The 23,953-nt window shown below is 42.4% G+C and overlaps 2 protein-coding genes across 3 annotated transcripts; one reads left to right on the top strand and one right to left on the bottom strand.

The window, feature by feature from the left end:
- Nucleotides 1-1,039: 1,039 nt before the first annotated feature.
- On the bottom strand, nucleotides 1,040-10,583 carry GPANK1 (G-patch domain and ankyrin repeats 1). Of its 2 annotated transcripts, XM_007443743.4 has the most exons (4): nucleotides 10,282-10,583; nucleotides 8,381-8,480; nucleotides 3,929-4,537; nucleotides 1,040-2,892 (listed from the first exon to the last, which is right to left on the bottom strand). In XM_007443743.4, the coding sequence occupies exons 3-4, from the start codon at nucleotides 4,513-4,515 to the stop codon at nucleotides 2,430-2,432; spliced, it is 1,050 nt and encodes a 349-aa protein (XP_007443805.1). In that variant the 5' UTR covers nucleotides 4,516-4,537; nucleotides 8,381-8,480; nucleotides 10,282-10,583; the 3' UTR covers nucleotides 1,040-2,429. The 2 variants fall into 2 exon arrangements, with proteins under 2 accessions (XP_007443805.1, XP_007443806.1); XM_007443744.4 differs by lacking the exon at nucleotides 8,381-8,480 and having other exon boundaries at nucleotides 1,041-2,892; nucleotides 10,282-10,582.
- A 1-nt stretch (nucleotide 10,584) lies between these two features.
- On the top strand, nucleotides 10,585-16,667 carry CSNK2B (casein kinase 2 beta). The gene is made up of 7 exons (XM_007443742.4): nucleotides 10,585-10,742; nucleotides 11,239-11,321; nucleotides 11,582-11,684; nucleotides 13,892-14,007; nucleotides 14,287-14,362; nucleotides 14,682-14,871; nucleotides 16,290-16,667. Exons 2-7 carry the CDS (start codon nucleotides 11,250-11,252, stop codon nucleotides 16,378-16,380), a joined length of 648 nt encoding a protein of 215 aa, XP_007443804.1. The 5' UTR covers nucleotides 10,585-10,742; nucleotides 11,239-11,249; the 3' UTR covers nucleotides 16,381-16,667.
- The last annotated feature ends 7,286 nt before the right edge of the window (nucleotides 16,668-23,953 follow it).

Below are 23,953 nucleotides of genomic sequence, written 5' to 3'. Positions count from 1 at the left end.
CTCTTCCACCATGTCCAAACATCACTTCATGCACTTCTCATTTCCCCCTTTTTTCAGGATTTCACCAACGTCACCCAACCACGATTTTCTTGGCCTTCCTCTTGTCTCATTCACATTTCCTTCATGTATCTGTTCAATCCTGATTCTCGATATGACTAAACCGCCCTAACACGCTTATTTCATGCTTGTCAATCAATTTCTATGCAAAGTACATTCATTCAGCACCCATTCATTCTAGAATGTATCTCTTCCTTCTATCATGCATAGTTCTTAACTAATCCACACCCACTGCATTCGAGATATCCAACTCTAACTTCCATACAACAAAGTGAACAGGATATACTTACACCCCCCCGCTTTTTTGCTTCTTTGAAATACATGTTCCTTCCTTCCTTGCAACCAAAACATGTCATCCACTTTCTACCAGCATTTGGATGTCTTGAAATTACTCCATCTGTTTTTCTATCTTTAGTTCTATGTGCCCTAGTTTTTTGCCATGTATATGTAATTTGGAGTGATTCACCCCATTTTCCCTGTCAAACACCACTACCTTGGTATTTGAAATGTTAATTTTCAGATCCACACTCCTTCTTACTTTATACAGTCTGAAACTTATAAATCTTAAAGGTCCTTATCAAACAACACAGCATAAAAATGTGGTGGGGTGCCTAGGATGCGTTTTATCAAAAGGTATATACTACCTACTCTTTCAATTCTTAGTGGTTTATAACCTATCAGTACCAGGTTGGAGAAGACAAATTTCCAAGTAGCTTGAAGTAACATGCAATGGGTCAACCCACTTCTTCCCATTCTACATTACAGTATCTCTACTCCCCAATCCCATGCAGTAATTCAGATTGTGAATTGTTTAAGGCTTTCCAATGAGCTTAGGGTCTAAAATCTTGTACTGTAGTGTGGTGGCCTTCCATCATGACATCTCCAGGTATAAATAAATGCAAAACACCAGGACATAAAAATTTGTATTACTGATAGTATATAGTAGCATTTAAAAATATGTAACAACAATTTACATTTTATTTATTTTTATTTATTTACCAAATTTTTCAACCACCCATCTCCCCCCAATGGGGGAACTCTGGGTGATTCACAACAAACATTAAAAACATAAATATAAATACATAAAACGTTAATTAAAAACATCACTAAAAAGGAGGAGAGTCCAAGAGGATGAAAAATCTGAGGCTGAAGATAGAAGGCCTCTATGGGGCTAGCCATCCCCATGCTTGGGGTATTCCCTCCCCACCCCAGGCCAGGTGGCAGAATCAGGTCTTCAAAGCCTTACGGAAGGCCAGGAGTGTGGGGGCCAATCGCACCTCCAGGGCAGAATGTTCCAAAGAGTGGGGGCTACCGCAGAGAAGGCCCGCCTTCTGGACCCCGCCAGTCCAAGTTCTTTCACTGAGGGGGTCCGAAGCATGCCCTCTCTGTGTGATCAGGTGGGACGGGTTGAAGTCATAGGGGAGAGGCGGTACCTTAGATAACCTGGTCCCATGCCATGTAGGGCTTTAAAGGTGATAACCAACACCTTGAATTGGACCCGGAAGCAAACTGGCACCCAGTGCAGCTCGGGGAGCAGAGGCATTACATGGGCCCTCCTTGGGGCTCCAACAATAGCCCACGCAGCTGCATTCTGGACCAGCTGTAGCTTCTGGATACTCTTCAAGGGTAGCCCCATGTAGAGCGCATTGCAGTAGTCTATCTGGGAGATAACAAGGGCGTGAGTGACTGTTCTATCTGGAATCCTGGCAGGTGTCAGGCCTAGCCCAAGGAACTCCTGGAGACCGTGCAGGTTCAATCAGCAAGGTTTATTAGCTAGTGCTTGTTTATAGAATCTTCTCAGACTGCCGGCTAGTTCCCAGGAACAGGAATTCACTATCTCCTAGAACGTTAGGGGTGCGTCAGCTTTTGCCTCTTATTTCCAGCGCATTGCTCTGGAGATGAGATCACGTTCTTTACCCCCCTTCCAGTCCCATGCCATTCCATCACAGCAGGTGAAAAATTTGTTACTGAGCAGTTGGATGGGCCATGCAAGCTCTTCTTTCTGTCTTCCTTCTTTCCACCCCCACCCTCTCATTTAGGGATCGTTGTTTCAGACTTCCCTAGGGCTCCAACCCTATTTCTTATTGATTTATTTTTAAGTCAAGTCATGTGAAGTATAAATTAAGTTGTATAAAGTCAGGGATGCACAGAAAGTGCCAGTAGTTTCTGTTCCACACTGTTCTCTGCTACTGATTAGACTGAAAAGAGAACAAGGACTCTGGCTGGTCACAATCACAAAGCGGCTGAGAGTGTTACACAGAGCCAATTTTAATATATTCAATAAACCATGATTAAATAAACTATGCTTTATTATGATGTTCCATTCATAGTTGGATATGCCATCATCATGATCATCAACTGTCCAAAACAGTTCAAAGATCAAAGTTCATGTAAGTACGGAGGTTGCGTTCCCAAGCTGCAGCCTTGGCGTCTCTCCGGCGGGCCTCCCGTTTTCCCACTGTTGCTGCTCGTTCTTTCCTAGGTTGTCGCTCCACAGGTTGCTCTACAGCACGACAGTCATTGGCTTTGAAGTGGGTAACCTTGGGTTTAAGGTTACTGCAGAAGCCCAGGCCCTTTTGATCTCTCTTGAGGACAGTCTGAATAGGGAATTTGCGACCAGCACCTTTTGGCCCCAATCCAGCCTCTTTATCCCAGCCCCCTTTGACCATCAGTTGGAAGCCCACGTTATTCTCGGGGATGCAGTACTGGGTGGAGGGTAATGGATCACGCCGATTGAAAAGGTGGGCAGTGGAACGCTCGTGGAGAGCCACGGTGTCCTCAGTATAGTGTGCCTGGCACACTTCGCAGTATTTTCTCTCAGTCGGTGACTGTAAACTGCAGAAAGAAGGGAAGTTATTTGAGACAAGGCAAGCCACATTTACACCAACTGTAACTTTAGTCAATCTGAAAGATGGTAAAGGGAGACCGAAGCGGGGCTATAGGTTTTTCTTGAAAAAAGTTTTATCTCTTTTCTGAAATTCTATGTATGAACAGTATTAGAGGACCATGGGAATCTTTTTCAAATTAATTTTGCCTAATCTGGAGGACTCTGTGACAGCCTCACAGGTCTTCATTGGTAATAATTCTACAGCATAGAATTATACATAGAATACACCCCTCAGAATAACCCCGGGGAAGGGGATTAAATGCTGCTTATTTTTATCTAGGCAAACAGTGCCTCAAATTCAACAATAAAAAATGTAATTAATTTTCCATTGCTATAGCAGATGTAGCCAATGGTTACAGGGAGGGCCATATAGGCTTCTATCTGCCGGCACCCTGGAAGAAATGCTTATATTTGGCGGATTCAGTGATGGGCCTTCATGGACCAGTAGCCTGAACCAGTTTAAAGCAACTTTACACATATTTAGGGTGATAAGATTTTCATTGGTGAAGTTGTAAATGTTGCTGAGTAGGTTTCAGAAGGAGAAGATGGAAGGAACAGAGATTTTCTAAAGGTCTCTGACCTCAGTTGGTCACTGGTTATTGAGTTATTTATTTAAATTTATTGGCTACCCAACTCCAGTAGACTCTAGGTGGCATACAAAACTAAAAAAAAACTAAAAAAAATAAAAACAGCGAGAAACATTAAATCAACAGGCTTAACATATTAAGACTTGAGAAGCAGTAAAACTGTTCATGGCAGAGAATGGATTCAGTGGTCTTTGCTTTGCTATACCTGTAGCCATTCAGTGCAATAACTACAAATCAATATTAGGGGAAACTTTTTAATTCTGACAATTTAGCTTTGACTTGTTTTCGGTCTATTCTATGTCAGCGAAATAATGCAAAGGAACATTCAGAAGCAAATCCACTCAGAGAATTTCCTCCTAAAGGAAAACTGGGCAAACCCGGAAACAGGCCAACTCACCTAGAGGATTCATTTTTCACTCGAGGCCTTTCACTCTCCCGAAGGATGCTGACCACCTCTTCATGTCCTGCTTCTTCAGCCAGATCCATAGCATCCCGGCCTTGTGATTCACAAACCCCCACCCAAGCAGCCTCGCGTCTCAAAAGATAACGCACTGCCTCCCCTTGTCCAGCATAGGCTGCACACATGATGGCTGTCCAATAAAAGCCATCTCTATAATTCACATCACACCCTTCCTTCTCCACAAGCATTTGGAGAGACTTCAAGTTGCCATCCTGAGCAGCTTTCAAGAGCTGGTTGCCTTTGCGGGTGTCGGTCTGTCCTGGGCAGCTTGGGGTGTGAGGAGACACCTGCGCTGGCCAATGGAGTCCATTAACTACCCTTGGTTTCCTCCGTAACACTCTTTTAGGACTACTTGTAAGTGCCAGGCTCTCATAAAAGTTACGTGCTGCTTCACCAGCTGCATTCCCTTCCTCCTGGCTGGTGGTACAAGAACCTTTGTTCTTTTTCTGAATGTGTCCATCTCTCCAGAGATCTGACTCTTCCCGGGCACGAGTGAAGGTGATCAGTTGTTCACCGTGGTTCATGTTGAAGCGGTAACCACACAAACTGTTGAAAGTGAAAAACAAGAAATCTGCATAAAAAGGTAAATTATTTACTACAGACAAAAGTGTACATGTCCCTGCAACTTCGTAGCGGCACAGAATGTGGCATCAGGCACAAAAACTTCCTGAAGACTGGTTCTTTCTTTCTCTCGTTAAAAGTAAGACTCTAGCCATCGTGGTTAGCTGGAATTGATTCCTTTTTGGGTAGTCCAACATAACAGGCCTCCAACCTGATGCCGTCCAGACAAGGGTCCACAAACCACTACCATCCCCAGAGGGCTGGACACACATGAAGTAAGTAAAGAAAATCCAGAAAAGAAAAGTGAACAACTGGTTTGTTATTCTGCCATTTCTAACTTTTGTTTTTATTGTCTTGTTTTTCTCATTTGTAAACTGATGATTTAGAGAGTTGCTGGGAGTCAGGAGCCATATACATAATAATAACAATAATTTAATTAAATAATTACATTATTTAAAAATAATACATCATCATTATTATTATTAATGTTGATACAGTATGACATCCTAGGTTCTTGGGAAGAACTCAGTGCGAATGAAGGCTAGAAACCTGGCAGCTGGGATTTCACATTGTTGTGTATAATAATAATAACAATGTAACAACATCTGCCTATCCCAGGTCCTTGGGAAGGACTCGATAGGTGGATAAAAATGCCAAATCCAGTCTAAACATCTGGCTGACTGTGTGACCAACAATAATACATCTGAATGGCACCGTTCTGGTAAAAGATACCCTAGAGCCGTGTTTCTCAACCTTAGCAACTTTAACACATTTGGACTTCAACTCCCAGAATTCCCCAGCCAGCATGGCTGGCTGGGGGATTCTGGGAGTTGAAGTCCATGTCTTAAAAGTTGTCAAGGTTGAGAAACACTGGCCTAGAGAAAAATAATAGCAACCCCCACTCCCGCAATGGTAAAAGAACAAAAGGTAACATTTTCTACAATATAAAATACCGTCCCTTTCGTTGCACAGCAGGAAGTGAATGTTCACCATAGTTAGAAAAAGTGGAAGAATCCTATATATTTCACAACCTTAACCCTTACGGTTGAACTGAGAACTGTTATTGGAAGGGGGAAAAAAACCCCTCCCTCTAACCCTGAATTTAACCCTCGCGTGTCACTCTACCTTCGTATCTCTAGGGCTCCTCTTAAGACGTCATAGCAACACGCGAACTCCCGAGAGGATTTTTAAACGGAAGCGCCGGTGCGGTCGCCTGGCAACGCGCGGCAACGCTACGCAGGCGCGGACGAGGTTGAAGTTTATGAAGCACAAGCCCGACTTACCCTCGAGTACTTTTTGAACAGGGTGGGTGGATTAGAAGCACAGCAGTCTGTAATTTAAAGCGTGCGAATTTGAAGGGAACCTTTCACACAGCGGGGGAAGGGAGGGAGAGGGGTTGAATTAGCGGAGGAAAGGGGTCCTTAGGCGCCGTTGAGGTTTTGAGGCATGCGCAGGCGTGACGCGAGCCCTCTCATGCGCATGCTCAGTTTGGCCCTCAAAGGCTCGTGCTTTTTCCCGCCTTCTCCTGCATGACCCCTTTCATTCTCTGAAGTTTATCCTAATTCGCACAACTTGGCCCATTTCTCCAATACTCTACCGCCTTTTCAAGCATAGCCTTTTTTTAATGGAGATTTTAAGAGAGCGATTACCCTAAAAAGTCCACACTGCGCCACCTGTCACTTGTAAGAAAACAGATTTCCGAAAGTTTTTAAGATTTAGTTAGGTTTATCTTCTGCATTACCCCTCAGGGGCACCATAACTACGGTGACCATATTTCCTTGGACAAAATAAAGGACGAACCTGAAAAGGGGGTGAAACTGAAAGAGGTTCATAAGGATTTTAAAAAATTGTTTATGTTTATTACTTTGCCTTGCAAAGGAAAATTTAAGAGCAAAAACAGGAAAATAAATTAATCTAAAGGGCAGCTTTCTGAAATAAAGGACTGTCCTTTATAATAAAGGACATGTGGTCATTTTAACCATAAGCCACAGTTGGTTACTAATTTTTTGAATGTTTATTTTAAAAATAACAAACTCTAAAACCCAGAAAAGTGTATCAATTACAATTATTTACCTCCTGATTTTCAGGATGAACAATCCAAATAATATGAACAATATAAATAAAAATACTATAAGTGTCTTACATAGCTAGAATCCATCTCACAGAACAGCTGGTGGTAAAAAAGTATAATATTTAGATGGAGCAATTTTAAGTTGCAAAACTCTGCTGGATTGGAGTAGCATATCGGTTCCAATAAATAACATTTTGATTGCCTTTAGATGAAAATTAAAAATTGTCTTAATCCGAATAAATGAAGATTGATATAAAATTTATATAACAATGACAGTGACTCTTCTTACAGAAGAGGGAGATATCATCACTTGTGCATGCAAAATAATTATGATTAATTTAATGCACTTTTTAACTAACTATGAAGACTGCAGACTTCCTGAGGCAACTCTTAATGTAAAACTTAATAAATATCAAGATGCCACATTCCTAAAATCAGTTTTCAGCAAATTTAAGAGTGAATCAATTCTGAACAAGTCAATACCGTTATTCATATTTAAGGTTTAACTCAGAACTGGTGACAATTGTGGAAAAACAGAATGTAAACAATATGAAATAAATAATATATATTAAAGATACCATAAAATTAGTAAAAAGCCAAACTATTTTATCACTCTTTAAAAAAAAGAAAAATAGAGCCAGCCATAGTCCAAAGGAATTTGGTAGGACATAGGCACTTTTCTGACAATAGAAGAATGATGATAGATGATGACATAAAATAAATATGAAGCACACAGATAAGTAAAATTATTTTCATGGCCCTGGCTTGATAAGAAAGTCCTAAGTAACCCAAGTATTACTCATATGTGATGGCTGTTCCTTACTATATATATTGATCACTGATCTTTTTCCCTTTTTCCATCAAGCAGGCATGGCTAATTAATAGAGAAAACATGACGGCCATTTTGAGAACTAGCACTGCAGATAGGATGAGCCGGCGAAGCAGCACCAGCATCCGGGATGGTAACTTACTGGGGAAGGGAGGTCAGCACTGATTTGGGGGAAAGGATCTGCTTCCTTCTTATATAGTCTTTGAATTAAAAGTGGGAACAACTCCCTGATCTTTGTTATCCCCCATAGTTACTGTATTCTTTTATAATACCTGTAATTGGTGATTTGTGATTGGCTTAATTTGCAATGTGGGATTTAGGGAGGGGGTTCTGAATTTAATTCAAGACCCGATAATTAAAGCACTGCTCATTCAAATATGGCACCCTTTTATGGGCCACTTCTGTTTTCGTCCATGCAGATATAATTTTGATGTTAGAACCAAGACTAGGAAAGAATGTGCAAATAAAGAGAAATAAGCTGCAAGGGGAGCCAGCACTACAGTGTTTGGCTTTGCTTTGTAAATGGTGTTAATTCTTCAAAAGCCATTATCTTGAGAACAGCACGCCCTGGCTTGCATCTCAACCTCATTACACTTTTTCTGTTGCATTTTTTGGAACTAGGCAATATCCCATATTCACTGCTATTTACTGCTTTCACTAATCTTGATATAACACCAAAGTAAGATAATGTACCTCTTTTTTTAAAGTCCTTTAAGAAATGGTGTGTGTGTGGGGGGGAATGTATTTGGCTACTGCTGGGAACCTGCCACCCCACAAGTCTTGTTATGCTGTGTCATCATGATGAAGTGGGGCTGGGAGAGATGAGCAAAGAATGCCAGGAGTGCAAACTGGAATACAAGCTCCCAGCAGGGTCACCAAAAGCATGAAGGCTCTCCCTGCTGACCAGCTAAAGCGGACAGGCACTTACATTCAAGAGAAGCGATGTAAGAAGATCCTGGAGGCAGATGATCGATTTAGTGACAACGGTGAAGGCATCATTTCACGCTGCATGGCAACGTGAACCGCTCCTGTGATTGACAGTATAGTGCTGGATTATGAGCTCCTCAGGTTGGATGGCACACAACATACTACTACTGAGGAAGAGCTGAGAATCTTTAGAGTACTAATGGTGTTTATGATGTGGTTAGATTAAAGGGTTCCAGATGGCTAGTTGCTGAAATTGCCATGCAGTGGGAAAAAAAAATAAAAAAAAATTCCGATGCTTCAAAAAAGAATTATAGGGAATATGGAACGTAAGACTCACGAACATGAAAAGCTGGAATGAACTGACTACACGTTGACACGTTCAGTCAGAAGTCCACAGTGTTTATTACTCGGGACACAAAACCCGAAAAGGAATGGCATTGCTTGCATACTCAGGAAGGATATACCGCAGCCGGTACTTGGATGCAGTCAGTGACCGAATAATATCAGTTAGACTTTGTGGACAACCCTGGAAGTTATCCACGTTTATGCTCCAACCGTTGATGCAGAAGCAGTGGATGAGTTTTATGGTCAAGTTCAATCCGAAATTGACAGAACATGCAAACAAGACATGCTGCTTGCGGTTGGAGACTGAGATGCCAAAGTTAGAAATTGTAAGGAGGAAAATGTAATTGGACTATATGGCCTAGGGAACGGAAATGAAACAAGTTATCAGTTCCCGCTAATCCAGCTATTTCTTTATTGCTAATCCAGTGTTCCAACAACCAAAATGACATCTATATACGTGGACGTCACCAAATGGAGCACGCAGAATTCAAATTGACTCCGTTATTGGTACAAGGGAGCGGAAGAGCTCAGTGATAACACCAAAGACTTGGCCAGAGGTCATCATGAAGGGCTCATATGCAAGTTCCAAGTTAAGCCAAAGCAGAAGGAGAAAGCCAACCAGTTTCCATGATATGATCGTGGCTGGCTGGGGAATTCTGGGAGCTGAAGTCCACACAGCTTAAAGTTCCCAAGGTTGAGAAACACTGTTCTGCGCTCGGATTGCTCCAAGGCTTAGCTAAACACCAACGGATTTAGGAATTAAAGGGCTGTGAAATGAGCGATCACTTCTATCATTATACATTGGGAAATCTATGGTGGGCAGGATAGACTAAAGGACCGAAGTGACATCAGGCAAAGTGAAGGCAGAACAGCATCTACTACCTGTAGTTCCTGTATAGTTTGCTAGATGTGGCTAGACTGCAGTTCCCAGGATGTTTACCATTAATCATGCTGGCTAGGACTGATCAGCACTGGAGTTGCCCATTTATCTTCGTACAAGGCACTTTTTAGCCATTATCCCCCCCCCCTTTTTAAACAATTGCTCAAAATAATTTATTTGTTCAGTGTATAAGGCCAGTTTTTCTATCCCTCACTTGGGGACCGACCAATAACCTTTGACTACGTTATTAAGGATAGTTACGGCTTCCCTTTTCGCATTTCCGCCCCGTTCTGGGAAAGCCACTCTCTTCTAGGAATTAACTCGTAGCTTTCTGGGCTATCTGATACTTTTACCCCGCTCCCCCCCCCCATGTAACTATATCATATACCATCTGCCACTGTCCCCCCCCATGATCCACTCTTCCTTCACTTTACGTCCGTGTGCATCAGCGCGAATAGGGACCGAGGAAAGAGCAGCTGGCACGGAAGGGAAAAGGTTAAGCCCCTTGCTTCTGGCCGCCCTTCCGCCCTGCTATTTGTGTAAAATTGTGCTTCGGAAGTGATGTCTCATTCTAATCGCTTTTTCGCTCATAAGTAACAAAAGAGCCCGAAGATCGGTGCCAACCCCTCCCCGCGTTAATCTGACTACGATTCCCGAAAGGGTTGTGGCAGACTTACCTCCCTCCCCAAGGACGCCTCGATCAAGCATCCGTGTTATTTTTCAGGAAGCCCCGCTGCTCGTTGTGCTTTAAAAATGGGGCCTTCTCTGCACTACGTTCAGCTCACTGCGCGCGCCAACTCGCCGTGCAAACCCACTTCTTCGCCCTGTAATCGCCTAGGCGTTTCTCGGGAGAGGTACTTCTGCGCAAATCGTTCTTCCGAAAAACGGCCGCGGTGCAAAGGAAATCAGCACTAAGACCCCCAGCGTCCATTTCCTTCTCCGTTGCACTCTGGGAGTAGTAGTTTCTCCTTCCCTGTTTGTCCATTTTCTCCTTACTCTGAAGTACTGCAATCCCGTGATGCCGCTTCCTCGGCGAATCTAGCGCGTGCGCTGTTGATGCTGGCAGAGGCCTTGCCGGTCCGAAGCTTGCTTGCTTGCGCCCCGCGTCCCTCTCCTTGAGGCAGTTGTGCCTTTTGGGGTGAGTTATTGGGCTATAGGTTTAAGGAGTTGTTGCCCAGAACACACAGGGGAGGAATGGTCAGGTTATGGAGCTCCCCGGACAAGGTTCAGGGAAGAGCGGAGGTGGGGGTTGGGGGCGGCGGAGATGGTGTGAGCCCGGAGTTTAAAAAAAAAAAAGGAAAAAAAAAAAGGAAGGAAGAGTGTCGACCGCACGTTTCTTGCAAAATGGTGCGGTACGGGTAGATATTACTGTTCTGAAAAAAAAGCATTTTTAGTGATAAGTCGGAAGTGGGTTTCTGTTGACAAAGAAGAAACAGCTTATGGGATTCTTATGTAGCGTTGGTTCCCATGCACAGATGCAAGACGGTAGTTTATCGGCCGGCGTAAAACAGGGCTGGGGAGCATGAACTGAAAATCATGTCTGTAGAGTGCTTTGTATAGGGAGTTTTTCACAAAGAATTTGTGAGCGGTAGCTGGTAAACACTGAGGATGCTTCTGTTCCTCTCTTTATCTAGAGGACGGGAAGATGAGTAGCTCTGAGGAGGTATCGTGGATTTCCTGGTTTTGTGGTTTGCGTGGCAATGAGTTCTTCTGTGAGGTGAGTTGGGAAGTTGTGAGTTGTGTATGCAGTGGGGGCTGGAAATTAGGAGGTTTTTTTTTTTTTTTAAGGATGTGATTTGAACAAAGCCTTGAGAGAGAATAAATAGGGTTTTAAATAAATAGGAGCGTCAGGCAATTTTAGAAATGTGTTACTGTACTTGGGTCTCAAGGGAGCTTGAGAAAGCAAAGTAAACTACAGGTCCTTGAGAAGTCAAGATCAGTTGATCCTGGTTTCTAGTGCTTTATATCTGTTTTCAGGTGGATGAAGATTACATCCAAGACAAGTTCAACTTAACTGGCCTCAATGAACAAGTTCCCCACTATCGCCAGGCTTTGGATATGATCCTTGATTTAGAACCAGGTAGGAAATGATGATCTAAATCTGTTTGTATCGTGGGTTACTTGACATCACAGGGACTTCTGAAAACATAGTTGGCAGGCTCTAACCTCTTGACCCTGCTATGCCTGTGGGCTGCCCACCCTTGGCTGATGCTGGTATGCATGCTGGCAATATGCACTTGGCAGATACACAGTTGACATTACTCAGAAGACATTTTGGTGAAACTGTAGTCAGGGCATGCATTACTATATATAGAGCAGGGCTCACTGGATATCCTACTGGCCTCAAGTAGCATATGCTACTAGGATATGCTACCAGGAGCATAAACATGATGAATTGCCGCAGGCTGATCATATGGGAAGCTTTTGCTAACCAAGGTAGAAAATGTTGGGATTGAAAGTCTTCAGGCATCTTTTTTCTTCTTTCCAATTCAACAGTTGGAATTGTGTCTTGTTTGTCTATCTGTCACCAGAATCACTCTTGAAAACAAAACAGAATGGAACCAAGTTTGGTGTGTGGAGGTTAGGGACAGAAAGCCAACGAAAGGAAGATTGAACTTAAAAATGGGCTGGATCCAGCTTAAAGTTTTGAAGGAAAATATTCAAGAAAATATTCCACCAATTTTGGGAGATGTGGTTGGGCAGCAGCTAGGAATGTTGTTGACTGCTCCATCCTAGGCCTTCGTCCTTTCTTCCTCCCAGTCGCATGACTGAGAGCAGAACGTATGCAGCCTGGGCCCCACGTCCCAGTGGACACGCATAGATGCAGTGTGTGGGGAAAGTAGAAACATGCATATGACACATTACTTCCTAACAGAAAAAAATACAGGCTCCTCCCATGGCAACAGCTGGTAAAGGGATTGGAAAGAATTCCAGAAATTATGCCTTGCATACTTTTTTTCTGTTTCATGTAATAAGAATAGAAGTCACAGGTTATATAGTATGCTGTTACTAACCAGCATATTCCTCTGTTCAGCTGTCTTCATAAATATTAATTCTCCGAAGGCCTGGTAGTCTGCAGTGAATCCTGCTCCAGTTCCCAAAGGGAGGATTTTTAAAATTATTTTCCAGTTTTCTACCAACTTTCTGCAGAGCACTCAAATTTCAAATGTTGTCTCTTGTTTTCCTCTATGTTTTGTTTTGTGCCTTTCAGTCAGTCTTGACTCCTGGCAATTATGTAAACAAGTTCTTGCAGTTTTCTGGGCAATATTTTTGAGGCAGTTTGCATTTGCCTTCTTCCTAGGGCTGAGAGAGAGGGACTGACCCTAAGTCACCCAACTGGCTTTATGCCTAATGCAGGACTAGAACTCACAGTCTCCTAGTTTCTAGCCTGGCGCTTTTAACCACTGCACCAACTCGGCTCGTTCTCTGATGCTAATGTGTACAGAATTAGAAAATAAAGATTTTGAGGCATGTTAAGAATAACAGTAACAATGTGGAAGGAACAGGAGAAATATAAACTACCTGTCCAGTTTTGAAACATTTTGCTTTAAAAATGTTTCACAAACTTTGTTTAATTAACATGTCTTCGGAGCAAAGATACGAAAATCTTGTTTTAAATATGTTGATTTGAAACATCTGAGAAATGACATAGACACCTGTCATGTTTGAGATACAGTAACTAATTCAAAGGTTTCTGATCTTATGGCTGGTGTGGGTCTTCCGGGCTGTGTTCTGGAAGTTTTGTTTCCTAATGTTTCGCCAGCATCTGTGACCGGCATCTTCAGAGAGCAGGAGCACAGACAGGAGCAGTTCTCTCTGTGCCCAGGATGATGTGACCCTTTTGTGGGTATTTATAGAGATCTGAAGGGGGTGGGTGGGTGGGTTAATGAGTGGCTGCTTGTTTTGGTGTCAGAATTTGTGTGTATCTTCCTGGGGGTTAGGCAGGGTTTTTTCTTCTATTGGGTTGTTAACGAGTGGCTGCTGAGGGTGATTAGCATGTTCATTGTGTGAACTGTTTCTGATCTTAATTTATTAAAATAAATCTATCAAAATATATTTTTCCATTTGTGCTACATTGTGAATTACAATTACAATTTAGTATGGCAGGAACAAAGTGAAAGACAGGGTTAAGAAAACACTGGATAAGTAAATGCATAATACTAGAAGCGAGGCACAGTGTAGAATTGGTATGAGATAATGCTTCAGTAGGAGAGCACATCTCTCTTCCTCTTCCTCTCAGTGCCACTGTGCATTGCAGCAGAACCCTTCCTTCCGTTTCTCTTGCAGATGAAGAGCTTGAGGATAATCCTAACCAGAGTGACTTGATTGAACAGGCAGCTGAAATGCTCTATGGACTCATTCATGCCCGCTATATCCTCACAAACCGTGGTATTGCCCAGATGGTAATTATCCATACTATTTAGTAAGCAGGCACCCTGTAATTTATTTTTTGATGTTCCAGGACTGTTGTTCCCAGCCAGAGATTACGAAACCTAAAAGAGAGCAACTTTTTAATGTATACTACAGATTCATCTAGGTGATTGAGTTGACTGGCTACTGCAGATTCATTCTGATGTTCCTTAGTGATTTCTCTGATTAATCTCTGAAGCCAGCGAATTAGTTCCTTTCCAATTTATGGAAAGATTCCACTTTCTATATTTTTTTTCCTTCCCTGTTTCTAGCTTGAGAAATACCAGCAAGGAGACTTTGGATATTGCCCTCGAGTTTATTGTGAGAATCAGCCTATGCTGCCCATTGGTGAGTATGTTATATCATGGAGGAAGTGATTCAGAGCTAACATAGGGTCTATTTTATAGGACGAGATCAAGAAAAAAATTGGATTTAAGGATCAGGGCGAAATAATAGACAGATTAAACCGTAGGATGCTTTCAGTTCAGGCTCTTTTAGAACTAAATTCTTGAATCATCTGTTTTGGAAACCTGCAAACTTTTAGATCTTGGGACTGTTGGTGGAAGCCAGGTTGGTAAGTCTGTTCCAGAAGTCATATCAAGTAACTTCTTTAAACTAATTTAATTCCTGAACTTCTATCTTAACTGCACTTTGTCTTCATTGTTAGGTTTATCTGATATCCCAGGGGAAGCTATGGTCAAACTGTACTGCCCCAAGTGTATGGATGTCTATACTCCCAAATCTTCCCGCCATCATCACACAGATGGTGCCTATTTTGGAACTGGTTTTCCCCACATGTTGTTCATGGTGCATCCTGAGTATCGGCCGAAGCGGCCAGCCAATCAGTTTGTGCCCAGGTAAGACCCCATCCAATGTGTAACAGAGTATATGGGATAGAAATTCAGTCATCCCTAATGATATTGCTGCCACCCAGAGAAGAAAAGGTGTGGTTCCCTAAATGGAGGACCCCTTCAGTATTAAGGATAGAGCTGTGCTAGAGACTTCTCAGACAAAGCAGGAACCTCTGTGGTGCTGGAAAGAAGACTTGAAAACAGGCCTACTTTTTTGCGTGGGCCAGTGTTACTTGCCACTGTCCTCTGAGCTCATAAATTCCCATTTCAGTACTAGCAGAGACTGTGGCATTATTGTTACGGTCTCCAGAGACTCCCTTTCAGTGAGGGCTGAAAGGTGGCCATGTTCAGCAGTAGTATCAGACTCTGTGTAAGGGCTGGACTGTGTTGCTTCCCAGTATTTTGCTTAGGAAGAGATGCAGACCAAATTCATTGCTAAATGTGATGAACCGGTAGAATGGAAGTAAAGGGTTAATGGGATGCTTCCTTATAAGGCAGCCAGCCAGCCAGCCAGAAGCTGAGAGGATAGACAGACGCGGGTGTAAGAGAGGCAGTTGACAATGTGACAGAGTAAAAAGAGGGGAAGGAAATGGAAACAACCGGTATATATAAAACAAAGGCGGATACTGGTAGTTCTTACAACAATTTAAACAATTATTCTGTAAATAAGAATGGAAACATATCCGGTATTATACCAAATACTGTGTTATTGTTAGATCCAATTTTAATTGCTTATAAGGAACTGATCCTCTGAATAAATGAGGTACAGAATACAAGAACAACTCTCTTCCTACTCCTAACTCAGTTTGAGATACTATGCTGCCAGAAAAAGAATAGAGAAGTATAAGAACTTTTAAGTTTATCATTATGGGGCAGGATTTTATATATATTTTTATATATATATTTTTCCCTCAAACTAAACCTGAAAAACCAGAATCACAAAGTAAATCTGAGAATGTTCCCTTTTTGAGACTTTGTTGTTGTTGTTCAGTCGTTAAGTCGTGTCTGACTCTTCGTGACCCCATGAACCGTATTGCGCCAGGCCTTCCTGTCCTTCACTGCCTCCCGGAGTTTGCTCAGTTTCATGCTCATTGCTTCAGTGATGCTATCAGAGAATTAATAATACTGAATATTTTATTTTCTTCTAAACCACAGTCAGTGGAGACCCTGATTTTACTGTGCTTTTCTTATCCTTGGAAATCTTAAGCCAAAGTTACTTTCCTGAGGCTTGTTGTATAACATTGGGTCCATTCCCACTTCTATCAAACTTGACAGTTAAAAAAATCTAAGATTCCTTATTTGAACGGAGTATTCACACAGAAATCTGACAAAGTCAACCTTCACCAAGGTATATATTTGGGTAAGGCTTTTAATTCTTCCTCCCCATCCCACTTTATTTTAACTCCTTCATTTCTATATTTCAGACTTTATGGATTCAAGATCCACCCTATGGCTTATCAGCTGCAGCTTCAAGCCGCCAGCAATTTCAAGAGCCCGGTCAAAACTATCCGTTGATCTTCTGTATCCAGGTGCCCAGGATCCTTCCCTGAAACTTCCTTTACCCCAGTCAGGGCTGCTCATACTTTGATTTTGGTGAAGTCCCCTATGGACTGTTTGTCACTTTCAGCCTGATTTTTAGTCTCATTTCTGGTGCGTGGTTGAAATAAATAATAAAACAATTTCTGTTAATTCCCAGAAACACAGACTGTGACAGATACATTCAGTAGCCAACTTGAATGTCATGATTTTGTGGGGCTTTTTTTTTCTTTTTTAAAAATAAAAAAAACCATTAAAAATGTAAAGGTTGAGAATTTAGTTTTTCTTTGGTCCGATAGAAAGGAGTAAATTGTGGGAAGGAATGGTATAAGAAAAAGTAAAGAATTAAAGAAAAGAAATAGATATGATTATATCAGAAATACTTAAGTTGAAATCACTGAATTAATCTGGTAGAATCCCAGATCCTAAATTATAAATGTAATATTACCTATCACTCATGCAGTTTTTTTTCACAATAATGCTCAGCTCGAGTATGTTCATAAGGAGTGAGGGAAGATGAACTGTTTGAGTCAATATACTTTTAAATCATTAATTAAAGAAATAATGTGTTTTAACTGTTTGGGTTAGAAATATATTGTATTTAACTTGAAAGAGAAAATTCCAAGTAACAGGAAATTCTGGGAATTTGGGTCTTGGGCACTCTGTGTGAATTGGCATGAGGGAACGGTGAATTACAAATATTTAGTGAGGGAATATTTCTAGCGTAGAGCATCATCACCTTTATGCCCATCCCGTTTGATTTGTGAGCTGTTGATATATTGAAGAGAAGTTGGATTTCCTGTCAAATTGTTAACAGTGTAATTGTATATCCCTCTAAGCTACTATTCCTCACCAGCACATCCTAGCCAACACCATGCTTTAGATTAGCTCTTCATACTCTGTACAGTATGAAATTCCAGTGGCCTACAATGCTTTTGCTATATCCATATCCTGCAACGGTGCTACAAATACTGCTAATGCTCTCACCTCTCCTGTTGCTGCTGATCGTCCTTTCCAGTAAGTTTTGCAGAAATTAGGTATGTGTTTTAGCCAGGTGAAGTCACCTGGCTAAACATGCTAAGCCATCAGGCTCATTTCTTCCTCCCTCCAATTCCATAGAACTGTTGCTTCTGGTAATTGTTCTCCCTTTGCTCTTTCCCAGTTCCTCTCATGTTTTCCCAAACTGTGAGGTATATTGCCACGTAGGAAGATTTCAGGTTTTCTTCTTAATTCCTGCAAACAAGATTTATGAAGTAAAAAACAGTGCTCCACCTCAGGATTGCAGAAAGAAGGAGTAGCTGGGATCTGGAGAGATGTAGAGGGCCATAATTCATATGGATAGCATCTCATTTTCTAGTAACAGGAACACCGGCTAGAAAAAGGGCTATACAACTCCTTTTGTGTTATTTTTGCTGATCAGCATTTGTATCTGAACTGAAACAGTCCAACCCATGTCTTTACTTCAGGAAATGCATCGATGCCACTGGATCATTAAGAGAGCATCAGCAGCCTAAGTGGTTCTGCAACTCTATCACTGCAGTTCCAGCCTTTCTGGAATCTCTTTTCCTTATGCATTCGTGAGCTTTGTAAGAGCTTCTCCATAGTTTGGGAGAATATCATAGCCTGTAGATTTTGGTCTCTGACTTACCCCGCTCTCCATCCCATGGGTTAAACTGAGAATTCTAGATGTCTGAAGTCAGAAATTTCTCTCTCTCTCTCTCTCAAATGTACACAGAGACTCTGGACAAATGCTGCTTTAAATACATCTAAATCATGCAGCTAAAAAGTATTTTTGAAAGTTCATGTGTGTGACGTGAACTTATTGAAACTTGCATACTCAGGGGAGGAGGTGGGCTGCGTTCATTTGAATAACAGAGCAGAACTTTGGGGGAATATAATGTCATATTTCAAATTACTATCCCGCCATTGGCTCTAAATTTACTTGTACCAGCACAGGAGAGGAACTAAATAATTGAAAATGCTTTCCATGTCTGTGATCGGAGGTTTTGTCACTGGCATGAGTTAAGAAAGGCCTTTCTCTGAGCTTAAGGATAACAGTTATTAATCAAAATAAGCAGGACAATTCAAGACAGATAATTATCTGGGGCTTTCAACAGTAAAAAAATACTTCTCACTTTATGATTTTAATGAAAATGATTTACCAATCTCAAGTCAAAGTTTCTAAACTTCAAAGTACATGTACATGGTGTCAGAAGGATTAACCCCTTCCTTCCTTTCTTTGTTCATTTCCCAAGCCGGGATTAAAGTAAACCAGATGATCGATGGAGGTCAGAGAATGTTTATTCACCCAAAGGTGTCTTTGGGTGGGTGGCTGCAAAAGGAATTGATTCTCCATCCACTTTATGGGTCGTTTAGTTTAAAGTTTAGCCAATCAATATTAACAGAATGAAATGCATCAGCTTATTACAATAGTTTCTGTTCTATCAGCATGAACATCTTCCTTTCATACAGATGTTTCCTTATCTTAAAGTTATGGCAAACTTATTTATGGTTAAGCAGAAGTCTCTTTATCTGCAGCTAAAACAAAGGGCATTTTATCTTACTATACATGTGTTTTTCTATACATAAAATATATGTCTTCCTTTGCTTCATGACATATTCACTTGTTTATTCTGACAGGAGCCAGCTACTCACAGGAACCAGCATTACGACCTATCCTATGCCATCTTTCCTCATTGTAAACATATTCTAACAATGGTACCAGTGATCATTAAAATAAACCTGAAACACTTTATGTAAACATGTCTGCAAGACTGGGAGATGCATTTGTGGCAGGGGGTACAGAGAAGGGGTTTGTCCGTATGAATGGCTGTGGGGTGCTTTCAGCCACTGCTCTCATACTTCTTTCCAGTCACTTAACTGAAAGATTGCCCCCTTAGATTTCTCACAGAAGGCAGGGAGGTGATAGATACTTTGATAGATATTACTATCAAATTATATTATGGATGGATGGAGGGATGGATGCTGTTTTTAGCAACAGAGTGTCACCAACAGCATCTATGTGTCCAATTAAATCGAAATGGTGCAAAAAGGGAAGCGCCAGGAGTCACTACAACTCCCTGAATTTCCCAGGACTAGGCTTAAGTGCCTTGATGCTTTCAGCACAGCTAATGGGAGGGGCACTGCGAATCTCAGCAACCCAATGCGTTTCACTTATGGTTTGTGGCTAGTCGTGCCATTGCGCTTTAGTTGCTTGGATGATTGGAGGAGGGCGAACCACATGGACTGGGGAACTGGTAAAGAGAACGGGACAGTGCTTGCCTGGAGAATTCTCTGAGCCCTACGCGGCATTTGGAGCTGACTGAAGGTTAGAGCCTTCCAGACCACAAGGACCTGTGTGGCTTTTGGGCGATGCAGGCAGGGGGTGGATGGAGCACTGAAGAAGATGCATTTCTTGAGGCCCTCCTTTAAGTCAGTCTCTCTCTTTTAGCTATTGGCCTTGAAAGTGGTGGGATCAGGACTAATGTTGCTTTTTCACTTTCTTGGACTGGAGGCAGTTCTAGCAGAACTGGGCAATCTGCGGTGGGGGTGTGGAGGAGGAGAAGGGGGCGGGGATGGAGGAGGAGCGTTGGGCAGAAGGAGAGATGGTGGATGGGCTCCCTGAGTGGAATTGGCTACGTTCTGGTGGCACCTGTTTCATAGATAGGAAGAGAGGCATACGAATTAAATAACCAATATCAATAAATGATGCTAGCAGGAGGCAGGTGTTTTGGAAGACACCTTGCATTTGAAACGCTGGAGAGGAATTCCAAGAGGTGCGAAAGTCTCCAGAATACCTGGCTTAACCAACACATTCCTGCTGTCCCAAATCCCAGCCTTTTTGAGCCAATTTTCCATTCCATCCATTCCTATCTGTTCCTGCAGCCCTTTTGCTTTGTCCAATACTGTATTATGCAAAACCTTTTGTGTGTGTGTGTGTGTTGAAATAAAACTCCCCTCCATCTCTTGCCCATTGTTCCTTTCTGTGAGATTTTTTTGGCCTGTCTGTATAAGGAAAGCAATATCTCTCAGTGAGTTGGCTCCCAACATTACAGAGAAGATTTTATCTTGAAAACATCCACCGTTTATGCTGGGAAGGGGGTCACAGACCTGCTTTATGCAGCTATTATTTTAAAGCAGTCCTCCAGATGTGTTGGACTCCAACTCCCAGAATCCTTAGCTGGATGCTTTGTGTGTGTGCATTGTGTGTGTGTGCACCCTTGAGTCAGGTTTTTTTTTTTTTTTTTTGGACTCCTGGAGACTGCCTGGACATGATTAAGATGGTCTGTTCAGCCACTGATTTGGGGGGATGTGTTTGAGGTTGGAAAAGAGCTAGGATCCCAGTTTATGATGCAATCCAAAAACCTTTGTGCTGTGCTTCCCTCAACCTGGTGCCCTTCAGATGTGTTAATCTTCAACTCCTAGAAGCCCAGCATACTTGAAGAACACCAGACTGGACTCGGCTGCTCTAGGCTACAAACCTTGACCATCTGCTTAGGAGTACAATCAGGAGATAGAATGACTGAAGCTTTGTTTCTGGGTTTTGTTTTTTTTCCTCTTCCAGGGACAGTTGATATTTGAGGATGGGGCTATGTACTTAACAAAGAGCCAGTGGGATCTGCTGGAGTGCAAGCAGAAATAGATGTACAAGGAGGTCATGAAGGAGAATTATGAAAGCGTAGCCTACCTGGTTAAAGAACTGATTCCAGATTATAGGAGGTGGTTAGATTTCACTTGCCTCTGTCTTTGGAAATTTTTTTCACAGTACGTTGAGAGCATGCATTCCTAACAAATATAGGATACAGATCTTAAACAATTCCAGTAAACGGATAAATTTGGACAAAAATGGATCACAAAATAAAGACTTTATTTTAGCTCCTCACCTAAGAATTTGAGAAGGTGTCTCTCGAAGAGCACCTACAGTGGGTACTGGTTCATGGTGCAGAGTTTGGATTCCTTGTTGAATACAAGACTATATTCCAGATTTAAGTTCATTAAATGACCACTCATAGACAATATGAGATGACCTTGCCCTTCGCAAAACATTGCATTGGAGTGTTTTGCCCTGCCCTGCCCTTGCCTTTTAGTGGATCAAGATGTTCCTAATTCTCAAAGGATCCTGCCTCGTGCCTGCCACTTTCCATGACATCCCACTTGCTCGGCCTAGGACTGTGAGAAGGGTAGGTCTCGGGAACATCCTAGGCATTCATCTGGATAGACTTCTCCAGTCATTTCCATTCTCTTCCCTGGGTTTCTAATCAGAAGATCAGAATTGGCTCGGTTCGCGCATATCCTGAGTCAAACCCAAACCCATGATGGATTACAATTTGTGAACTCAGCCATTTGAAAACTGGCTTTATGGTTCAGAGCTGGGCTGTGGCTTATTCAAAACACCAGGGTTAAAATGTAGTGGTTTGCAGATCGAGACAGATAGCTTGGGGGAGGCATTGTTACTACAGTAGTAGCTTCATTGCTCTCTAGATGTTGGAAGCAGAACTTCTGTTGCAGCAAACCTGCTCAGTCTTTGGAGTTCCTCTGGGTGATTTAGAACCCTGGGAACAAGGATTGTAGGGGGCTTGACATATGTAGACCAGTTTACCTCCTGCAGACATGCAAATGATTGACATGCAGGGACTGACAGCCGGGACATAACACACAAAGTGGTTGGTTCACACATCACATTAAGACTGGGCTCAGGCGGTGGGTTTTTTTTTTTTTTTTTGTCTGCGCTCAGTCATTGCTGACCCTGCTTGGACGAGTCCTTGCAGTTTTCAAGGCAACTGTTTTCGGAAGTGGTTTGCCAGAGCCTCCTTCCTAGGGCAGAGCCCAGCTGGCGAGTGCAGGAGGCGGGGTTTCCGTTGCTTCACGCCCTTTTCGGGCGCGTGCGGTTTTTCGCGCTTACCGGCAACTGCTCCCAATTCCTTTTTGCAAGGCGCCACCAGCATTTTTCCTCCCACCGGAGTGAGAGTCCCCATTTATCTACTCACGTGAGTTTTCGAACTGTTGGGTTGACAGGAACTGGGGAGGAAACAGGAGCTCACCCTGCTAACGCGAAGGCTGGACTCGAACCGCTGAAGCGTCGACCATTTCAGCGTCATTAAGCCGCTGCGCCACCGCGTCCCCTACCAGGCGGTGGGCACCATCAAGTAAATTTGGGCAATATCATAGCCCTTCCTGTCTTTTTTAAATAAAACTTGAACAGTTAATTTTAAGAAGGGGAGGGGGAATAAAAACGCTCTTTATCTCAGAATCTCATGACACAAAGATCTTTGTAGGATTTGACTATCTCACAAGAATTCGGCTCAGTGTGACATACGAACTCAGGCCAATGAGCGACTGACAACATTAAAATGGGTGTATTTTTTTTACAAGCCTCTCTTGAAAGTGGTTCAGGAAGAAGAGAGGCTATTCCAGTGAGTGAATGCCACCCTGGAAAACACCAATCTTGCCCGGCAGAATCTCCTTCAGGATTCCAAGCTGACAGAGTAAAAAATTATTCTGACTGCGGTGGAAAACCTGCACCAAAGATTTGACAGGGAGAAATGCCCAGAGATATAAAAACACATAGACGTTTTTGATACTGTCTCTAACTATGGAGACACTGAGGTTCTTTCTTTAGCTAGACAGTTTGAACACTCCCTTCCGTTGAATTACAGTGAGGAAAGACTGCTGGGCGAATGGGTTGAACTGAAATGTATGGCCAGTAATTTTTCATTTTTTTAAGTTGCGCAAGAAAACAATCGCAGAGGCCCAAAGGTTCCTGTGTTGAGTAAACTAGCTGCAATTTTGGCATGCTTGTGCATTTCCACAGCAAGTTGCAAAAGGGGGTTTATTGTTATGAATCTGAAATTTTGACAGATTGAAGCTGACCAGTGAGGTGAGGTGGCTAGTGCTCTAATGAAGGTGGTTGTCAATGGGTGCAGCACTGATATTTAACATCTTCAGGTGGTTGTTGTTGACCTCTGGCTATTGACATCTAGTGCAGTGTTTCTCCACCTTAGCAACTTTAAGGAGTGTGGACTTCAACTCCCAGAATTCTCCAGCCAGCAGGGCTGGCTGGGGAATTCTGGGAGTTGAAGTCCACACACCTTAAAGTTGCTAAGGTGGAGAAACACTGATCTAGTGTATCAGGGACAGGATGCAGCAAGAGGCTGCTTGGACACTAAAAAGTAGAATTAACAGCATCTGAAGAGCTATACAGAATATAGAGCTAATATGATCCCTTCCTGGAGCACTTAAGACACAATCCTATGCATGTAACTCTCAGGGATTCGGTGGATTTGCTCCAAGAAAAATATGAATGGGTGACAGTCTAAATCTGCAAATCTGAATTAAGCTGCTCTTTGCTCGCCTTGTGAGAAATCTTAATTACGGCACTCATCTTTTGAGAGGAACTACAAATCAGAAAACATTTTTTTTAAAGAAATGCTGGCTGCTTCTCTTTCTTTTCCTATCCACGAATACTTAGCTGAAGTTTTCAGCTGAGGTGCCAATATTTTCGGCTACCATGAGACTCTCCTGCAATGTCTACGCTTGCTATTCTGGGCTGCAG

This window comes from Python bivittatus, unplaced genomic scaffold, assembly GCF_059951505.1.
Source record: "Python bivittatus isolate LINGU-HERP-01145 unplaced genomic scaffold, Pbiv_v1 ctg000750_np1212, whole genome shotgun sequence".
Taxonomy (NCBI): Eukaryota; Metazoa; Chordata; class Lepidosauria; order Squamata; family Pythonidae; genus Python; species Python bivittatus.
The sequence above is the reverse complement of the archived record's forward strand: the minus strand, read 5'-3'. Positions and strand labels throughout refer to the sequence as shown.